The sequence below is a fragment of the Phoenix dactylifera genome, chromosome 5 (assembly GCF_051530095.1).
Source record: "Phoenix dactylifera cultivar Ajwa chromosome 5, Ajwa_hap1_PhDact_Kaust_v1.1, whole genome shotgun sequence".
NCBI classification, from domain to species: Eukaryota; Viridiplantae; Streptophyta; class Magnoliopsida; order Arecales; family Arecaceae; genus Phoenix; species Phoenix dactylifera.
Window position 1 is genome coordinate 25,581,071 of NC_143194.1, and position 8,216 is coordinate 25,589,286.

Consider the following 8,216-nt stretch of genomic DNA (forward strand, 5'->3'; position numbering starts at 1 on the left):
CATGCTACTCCACGCCTAGAGTTTCACTTTCGAACGAGCTTAGATCAGCCTAGCCAAATTGAAATTACAGAAATAAACTAATACAATTTACGGTGTAGTAAAATAAATTTTGTTACAAAGAAATAATTAGGGAGAGAAACATGCGGTTAATATTTGCCATTGTCTGCTATCTATGCTATCTGCTTCTCAGGAAATTTTTTTCTGAATGGGATGTTTTTTTTTTGGAAAGTTGATGACAAAGTATATGATGTATGGAAAAGTAATTTTCGCATCTTTGGTTGGCCGTAAGAAAATAGCAAATTTCAGAGTGGCTTATGTTTGGTTAAACATCTACTCCCTAAAAAAGTTAAGTAAAATATATGTTATACCTTTAATGAAGAAAAATGTCTTATCCCATTCAATCTAAAAACTAAATGGCACTTTTGAAAAAAACATGCCCCAATTTTTAGCAGATAGAAATGAAAGTTGAATTTTTTCATATCTTGTATGGATTTTTCTTTCTCATAAAATGTGGGAATGTTGTTCCTAGAAAAAAAGTTACTTTCTCATCTCTCTTTTTTAAAAACTCCAACTAGATATGAGGCATTCTCCATTTTTTCGTTGATCACACTTTTCCCTTCCCATCCTGCGAACTGAGCGACTCCAGTATTTTCAAGGCAAAGAGAAAAACCCAAATGAGAAAACATTTATACTAAAAGTTCTCATTTTGGATCTTCAGAAAACTATTTTGCTATACTACATGAAATCAGCGAGAACTACTTAAAATAGGTATCCCGGTGATTTCCTATGGTTCTCTTCATATTTACATGTATATTTTTTTTTTTTAGGAAGCACTCTTGTTTCCTGCATTAAGGTAACAATTATCTCAATCTTCTTGCTTTCAGATTATTCATCACATGATTTCCTTCAATGGCAATTATGTCTTTTGATAAGTTAGAGTTGATCATCTGCAAAACAAGGCTTCAGCCTAGTGGTTCCACTCATTATTATTTGGAAAATTTTTTCCAGCCGTAGAATGTGTTTTCTCAAGTTGTTAACATGACTTACGCTTGCATCACCTTTAAAAGAAATATAACAAACTGGTGACAACTTCTTCGTTTACTTTTCTCAAAACAAACAGTAAAACAGAAAATCTTCGTGTCTCAAAATCACTAACTCCTGCCTCTAAGGGATGGTAGCAAGTAAGTAACCCTGCTAAGCTTATAGAAATTTCCGATCGTTATAGTTGGAGCCTATTTGAACAACCAGCAAGATTATAGAATTACAGACTGACTTTTTTTTTTTTTATAGAATTCAATCCACTCCAAAGCTATTTATGAATATAGGCCTATCTCAACCTTTTGTACTGACCCAATCCACGAATTTCATAGAATTTTAGCGCAATCATCCAAACAAGCTTTTACAAATTTAGGAGATCTGAACTCTTTAATTAGGCCGGCTCTTTTGATCAAAGCAAGAATCAGACTAATCTTCTAACTATAGACTCATTTGGTCCCGCAAGAGCAAATTGCATTGATCTCCCGGCGCAAACCCAGGCCTACTGTCGACTATGATTATCAAAAAGAGCATACAGATAATAGTAAAGAAGAGCAGAAACAAGATTTTTTAGTGAGCAGGAGATTCGACTCTCTCAATAAAAAAAAAAAAAAGGCATCCACATATCGAATAGGAAAGACTGTTCAATTAACAGAAGCCCTTGCTCCTTCCTTCCCCGGCACCAAAAGATTCCATATGTTTCATCCCTTGTTGTTTAGATCAGCCTCTTGTCATTATAGCAACCTCCCTTCCTTTCTCTTCAGAAGAGAAGCATTGGAAAGGGCGCCGGAGGAACATGACCGCACGTTTAAAGCTGGCAAGCCAATGATTCTGGCATCTCGGAGTCCTTCTCCAATCGATATAAAGAACAACGAAAAAAGGCCAGCTCTGTTCATAACTTATTGGTAAAAGTGAGGGTACATGGTTTCTCAGGAACAGGGTGGTACATGTGCAAGTGAACAACTCTGCTGGTATCAGCTTGTAGTTTAATGGAAGCTCTTACTTTTCCACTGCTTTCTCGTGAAGTTAGGCTAAGGATGGCTCGGTTGTCTCATTCAGAGCTATCTGCAAGAGTTATTCTTTTGTCAGCTTTGTTGATTTACCATAGCTTGTGCCATTTATGTGACTGTTTGAAGAAAATAAGCATTCATAGGTTGCTCTGATAATATCTATGAATGAAATGTTATCTAACGAGTCAGATCCAAGTAATTAGAATCCCATGCATGGCTGTGATGCCATCATTTATCAAGAGGTTTCTTTCCCCCTGTTCTTCTGTAATGTATTCACAATACATAGTTAAATAGAGAGCACGGATGTTTAAGATCCCATAAAGCAACAAATTGTGGCGTGGCATGTAGGTTACGCATCATATATTTAAGGGGAAGGAGAATTAGAGAGATGCTAATCTATGATCGGATCGCCATTTAATTCTACTTAGTGCCTAAGTAATCCATGCCCGCAAAGCAAGCACACCTTACAACGACGAACTGTCTGTTGTTGGGACTGAAACGTCTAAATTAATCCCCATTTCGTAAAGGAGGGCAATGTTCCTCTTGCTACTTCCTCAATGACCAGTTGTTGGTGTTTTCTTAAAATAATAAAAAAAAAAAGAACAGGGGACTCTAGATTGCAATATTACCAGGCATAACACATTATAGGAAGCACAAATGGGAACATGATATAGCGCAACATGATCTTGGAAGTTAGAAATACCTTAGAAACATGGAATTATGCCACTCATGGATTAGTCTAATAGGTAGGCAGGTACATGGAATGCAAGCAATTAGACAGGAGCATGCATAGTCTATTTCTACCGATCATTCTTTTGTAGTATGTTTACATTAAGCAAAATAATTCACATTTTGTTAGCATAATTTTAGAGATCACGTAACAACATATATCATCTCATGTTATTTTTTTTGTGTTAGTGTGATCCTGTATCGGTCAGTATTATTTTTCTTTGTCAACGTGACCATGTATCGGTCAGTATTTTTTTTCTTTATTAGCATGATCATATTAGAGTAATTTTAGAGAACACATAACAATTTATATCAGCAAGTATTTTTTTTTATTAGCATAATTTTATATCAGCCTATATTATTTTTCTTGTATTGAGTGTGTACACGTGTATATATAATCCTTGAGATGTACTAAATATGATGAAACAAAAAAATAAAATCAGTTTTTTTTGCTTTTTTTTTTTCTTCTGCAAATATTTTAACACATTTCATTATGCACGTTATTTTGGGTAGCTTAGGTTCCAAAAACTTTTTTTTTCTTTTTTTTCAATTGGAGGCTAGATAAACAGAACGTTGAACAAGTAGCTAGAAAAAGGTTAATGAAGATCTCGAGTCTGATTGCCCACAATCCGTAGCTTGGAGTGCAGACCTGCGCACGCGGCAGAAGTTACTTCAAACAACTCTCCAAATCCTAAAGGTTTTAGTTCTATTCTCTTACAAAGTGAGGGATACTTTAAGAAACCTAATAATGTACTCATGAATACAGCGAACCCTACTATAGTAGTTCTTTAAAACTTTTGGAAAAAGAAAGAGAATGAATTTTTACATGGTCCGTGCAAAGTACATGCTATTACAAATAAACTGGAGAATATACGAGAAGTAATGTATATTTCAATCTTCAGAATGTGAATATATACTGCTTTAAAGGTTACTTGATAAAATTTATTCATAAATTTTTAGCAATTTGAAAAGCTACTCTTTGATGATTCTACTGCGGTCACTTCATTGGGTGCTGCCTCAAATGATTGTCGATGGCCCTCTATATACACCTGAAAAATCTTTACATGGACCCATGTCTCTTTCTTTTTCTGAGAGGTCCCTCAAGCTACTCGCTTTCGCTTTGACATATTGGCGTTGGTGGGAAAGATTAACGAACTGGTGGAATTTAATGTAAACTTGCATGCGTAATACTAATCAGAGCACTTTGCTCATGCTTGATTACTAAATTAATGCTGAAGACTTCTCTTTATTCTCAAGCAAGGGACCTCCCAAGCAATTGAAATAACTTTCAAGTATAACCTTTTGACTAAATGAATTACTTAAGTCACCACTTTCTCCGACTCTTGACACTCCCGCAAAACTTATACCTAAAAACATTGTCAAAGTCTCTTTCTTTTTCAGACTATGATCAGTGGCGGTGCGGCCTTTTAAGTCAAACACATATTTAGAGAGGCTAACGAGACTACAGACTGAATGGCTTTATATGTGGCCAGTCACTCCAAAAATATCCTATGCGTTAACTTCAAAACTTATTGTTTTTCGAATTTGTTGGCTGCATCTATACACTAACATTATAAATTATAAAAAAAAGGTCTCTCTTTCTTTCTCTCTCTAGGTCCTGATAGATGTGACACCGACTCCTAATGCATCGAGTGGATGGGAATGCCTTTATTTTATATCTCCACATGTGCAGGAACAGAAGTCATCAACTGTGGCCACCACCGGAGAAAAGCAGAGGGTCCCCCAGAAGGGAGAAATGCTCTGAACGACCAAGGAGAACTCCCCCAGAAGGGAGCCCAGCACTGTAAATACTATGCCCGCTGCGTACAATAACCTCTTCCCCTTCCCCTTCCCCTTCCCCTTCCCCTCACTTGGTGGATTCCTTCGGACCTCGCCAGCCACCTACCCATTACTACTTGCGACTGGTCCCAGCTCTCCTTCTTTTCCATACTTTCTTATATAATTTTTTCCGATAAAGCCACTGTTGTAATCCATAGCGCAGTTTGTTCGTTTCACAGACGCAATCAATCGAATAGATGGAAAGCTAGCAGGATTATTACATAATAATTTAGAAGCAATGCAGTCAACGATGGAATAATTCTACAATGACCCCGCTTGCAGCCCTATCCGGTATTTAAAACCCGGTCGGTCATTAATTGAAGTGACTCCCAAGCAACCGACATCGGCGTTTGATCCCAATCACAGATATCACGCCATCCTCCCCTGCGCCCCGTTTCCTTGTCCCTTCCTTCTGTACCCACCACACATCACCAACGGCTGCCCTAGCGTAACCAACCAAACAGCCACCATGTGATCCGATCACTCCAGAATTCTACGCTCCTTTACAGCCCATCCAACGCTCAAGAAAGAATGGCCAGAGATGTACCGTTCCTCTGATTACCGGCTTTATTGGCGCAGGCCACAAAGCTTCCATGTTGATGGAGACCACTCCACACATGGAGACAAGACCAGTGACTGACTCGTAATTTTACACGCACCCAAACAAGCTCGTTGTCCGAGGTCCACAGTATTAACCACTTTGGATGTTATCCAAATCCGTTTCATTACACTGTTCACAAAAACAAACGACACGACACAACAGAGTAAAACCAAAAAGCAAAAGTAAACAACACACTTTACATCCTCCATCTCAAATCCAACGGCTCACAGAAATCTATCATTCTTTTACATAAAAATAGAAAATTAGGCCTACTGGCTGGCAACGCCGGCGGTGGTGGCGCTGGCGTCCTCCGAAGCGGAGGGCGAGTCGGACATCGAGTCGAAGGACTCGAGCGAGGGGGAGAATTCTCCGCGGATCTCCTCGATCATCTTGACTACGTGGCCGATCCTGGGTCGCTGATCGGGCGACGTCGCGGTGCACCCCATCGCGATCTGGAGCATCCCCACCATCTCCTCCTCGATCCCCTTGTACCGCATCAGCTCCAGGTCGAAAACCTCTGCCGTCCACTCCTCCCTCACCACCGACTGCACCCACCGTGGTAAGTCTATCACTCCGCCGCCGCCGTCGGCCGCCGGCTTCCCGGTGAGGAGCTCCAGCAGCACCACGCCGAAGGCGTACATGTCCGCCCGCTGCGACGACCAGGGTCGCCGCCCGTCCGCCGGCGCCTCCGGGGCGCGGTACCCGCCGTACCGCGCGGCCGCCGCGGGGCCCAGGAGGGCCAGCCCGAAGTCGGCGAGCCGCGCGTTGCCGGTCTTGTCGATGAGGATGTTGGTAGACTTGACGTTCCCGTGGGCCAGCTTCGGCGCCTTGCTCGCGTGGTGGATGAACGCCAGCCCCCTCGCCGCCCCCGCCGCGATCCTCATCCTCGTCGTCCAATCCAACGGCGTCCGCCCCGGTCCTCGATTTCCTAAAAATAATGCCAGCAAAAAAAAGCATCCAATGCATGAGATCCAGTTATTTACCGAAATGCGACTGCGAGGGGTGACGGGATCCGACGGAGACGGGGTCGGGGTTACCACTCACTTACCGTGGAGGAGAGAGTAGAGGCTGCCGTTGGGCATGTACTCGTAGACGAGGAGCTTCTCGTCGCGGGCGGAGTAGTAGGCTTTGAGAGGGACAAGGTTGGGGTGGCGCAACCGGCCGAGGGCCTCCATGTGGTGCTCGAACTCGCGCTTTCCGGCGACCTGGACGTCGCGGAGGCGCTTGACGGCGACGACGCTGCCGTCGTCGAGGACGGCCTTGTACGCGGTCCCGTAACCGCCCTTCCCCAGCATCTCCGCCGAAGCCCGGAGCAAGTCCTCCAGCTCGAACCGCTTGGCGTCGTCCAAGAACACCATCCTCGCCCGCTCGAACCCACCGCCAGCAGCGCCGGTGGCGCCGCCTCCCTGGGAGGCGTAGGGGCTGGAGGAGTAGACAATCTTCTCCCCCTCGTGAAGCCGGGACGGGTTCTTCCGAGCGAACTTCCGCCAGAAGTAACAAAACAAAAGCCCGGAGACGATGACCAGCACGGCGAAGTCCCCGACCACGATGGCAACCACGGCGACCCGGCTCATGCCGCCGGGGGTTGGGCGGCGGCGCTCGCCAGGGGGAGCGACCACCGGCTTGGAGGAGGGGGAGGAAGCGACGACGGCGGCGGCGGGGGGGACGGGAGCGGCGGCGGAGCTGTTGTCGGTGGGACGGCTGGGATCGCTGACGGCGTCGCGGCAGCTGGCAAGCGGGGCGCCGCAGAGGGCCGGGTTCCCGGCAAATGCGGCGGCGGGGAAGGAGGTCACAGAAGGTGGGATGGCGCCGGAAAGCATATTAGAGGAGACATTTAAGTCCTGGAGGTTGGGGAGGGCGAGGCCGGAGATGGGGCCGGATAGGCGGTTGGAGTCGAGGCGGAGGGTGAGGAGACGGGAGAGCCGGTTCAGCGAGGCCGGCACGGAGCCGGAAAGGTTGTTGTGAGAGAGATCGAGGCGGTAAAGGCGGGAGAGAGACGAAATGGAGTGTGGGATGGCGCCGGAGAGGTTGTTGTGCGAAAGGAAGAGGAGTTTGAGGGCGGGGAGTGGGGAGAGGTCGGGGATGGTGCCGGAGAGGAGGTTGGACTTGAGGCTGAGAACGCGGAGCTGGTCTAGGCGGGTGAGGGCTTGGAGGGCGTCGGGGCTGGAGAGGGAGAGTCCCTCGAGGACGAGGCGGGTGACGCGGCCCTGGGCGCAGGAGACGCCCAGCCACGTCGAGCACGGGGCCGGTTCCGACCGGTTCCAGCTCGCCAGCTTCTGAGCCGGGTCCGACAGGGCGCGGAAGGCCAGCAGCGTGCTCAAGTCTCCGTCCAACGATGACCAAGAGGCTTCCACCTCTAAAGAGTGCTCAAAGAAAAACAGACAAAGGAGAGGTGGTAATAGTAGGTGTTGGAAGAACTGGAGCTTCTTCTTGTCCCCCATTTTCTTCTTTCACTCTTCCGAAAGAGAAAAGAGTGAGGACTGAGGAGAGAAGAGAGAGGAAAACAACACTTTTGTAGTGGTGCTGCCACCGCCAGGGATTGGGATGTCTCTTTCGCTATCACTTTCTACCGGACCAAGAGGAGGGGCGTGGATGTAATTGCGGTGGAAGGGTGAGGAGAGGCTTCGATGTATGCTCGATTAGGTTACTTTATTGGTGAGATGACGGGATGGAGAGGAGAGGCCGTTGCCTTGGCTTCGGGCTACCAACTTCATCCCCAGCTATATGGTCACGGCGCTCGTGGATTTCGAAGTCAAAATAAAAAAAGACCCAAACGGTGGCAATTTATATTTAACCATTGCGTTTGGATCCCGCACGCCAGAGGAGCTGATGGACCGCCATCGTTTCATTACGGCAGTGACCAAGGTGACGTTGGAGTCCAAAGCTAGAATCTGTTCTGGTCCGCCCCACCGGCCCCTGTTGGCTTCATGCAAGCGGGTTTCCTTTTGGCAGTGGGGGCACATGATGCGTTCGGTTGGCACTTTTGCTTACTAAATCTAAAG

The 8,216-nt window shown here is 46.0% G+C and overlaps 1 protein-coding gene across 1 annotated transcript; it reads right to left on the reverse strand.

Annotated features, from left to right (window-relative positions):
* Positions 1-5,301: 5,301 nt before the first annotated feature.
* Positions 5,302-7,906, reverse strand: LOC103723274 (putative leucine-rich repeat receptor-like protein kinase At1g68400). The gene is made up of 2 exons (XM_008814152.6): positions 6,263-7,906; positions 5,302-6,142 (listed from the first exon to the last, which is right to left on the reverse strand). The coding sequence occupies exons 1-2, from the start codon at positions 7,653-7,655 to the stop codon at positions 5,484-5,486; spliced, it is 2,052 nt and encodes a 683-aa protein (XP_008812374.5). The 5' UTR covers positions 7,656-7,906; the 3' UTR covers positions 5,302-5,483.
* Between the last annotated feature and the right edge of the window lie 310 nt (positions 7,907-8,216).

What these genes read in the sequence shown, in the direction of transcription:
- LOC103723274 (XM_008814152.6), bottom strand. Translation starts at nt 7,655, where the DNA reads ATGGGGGACAAGAAGAAGCTCCAGTTCTTCCAACACCTACTATTACCA. An exon ending in CCTCTACTCTCTCCTCCACG is followed by an intron (nt 6,143 to 6,262) that starts GTAAGTGAGTGG and finishes CATTATTTTTAG; the next exon opens with GAAATCGAGGACCGGGGCGG.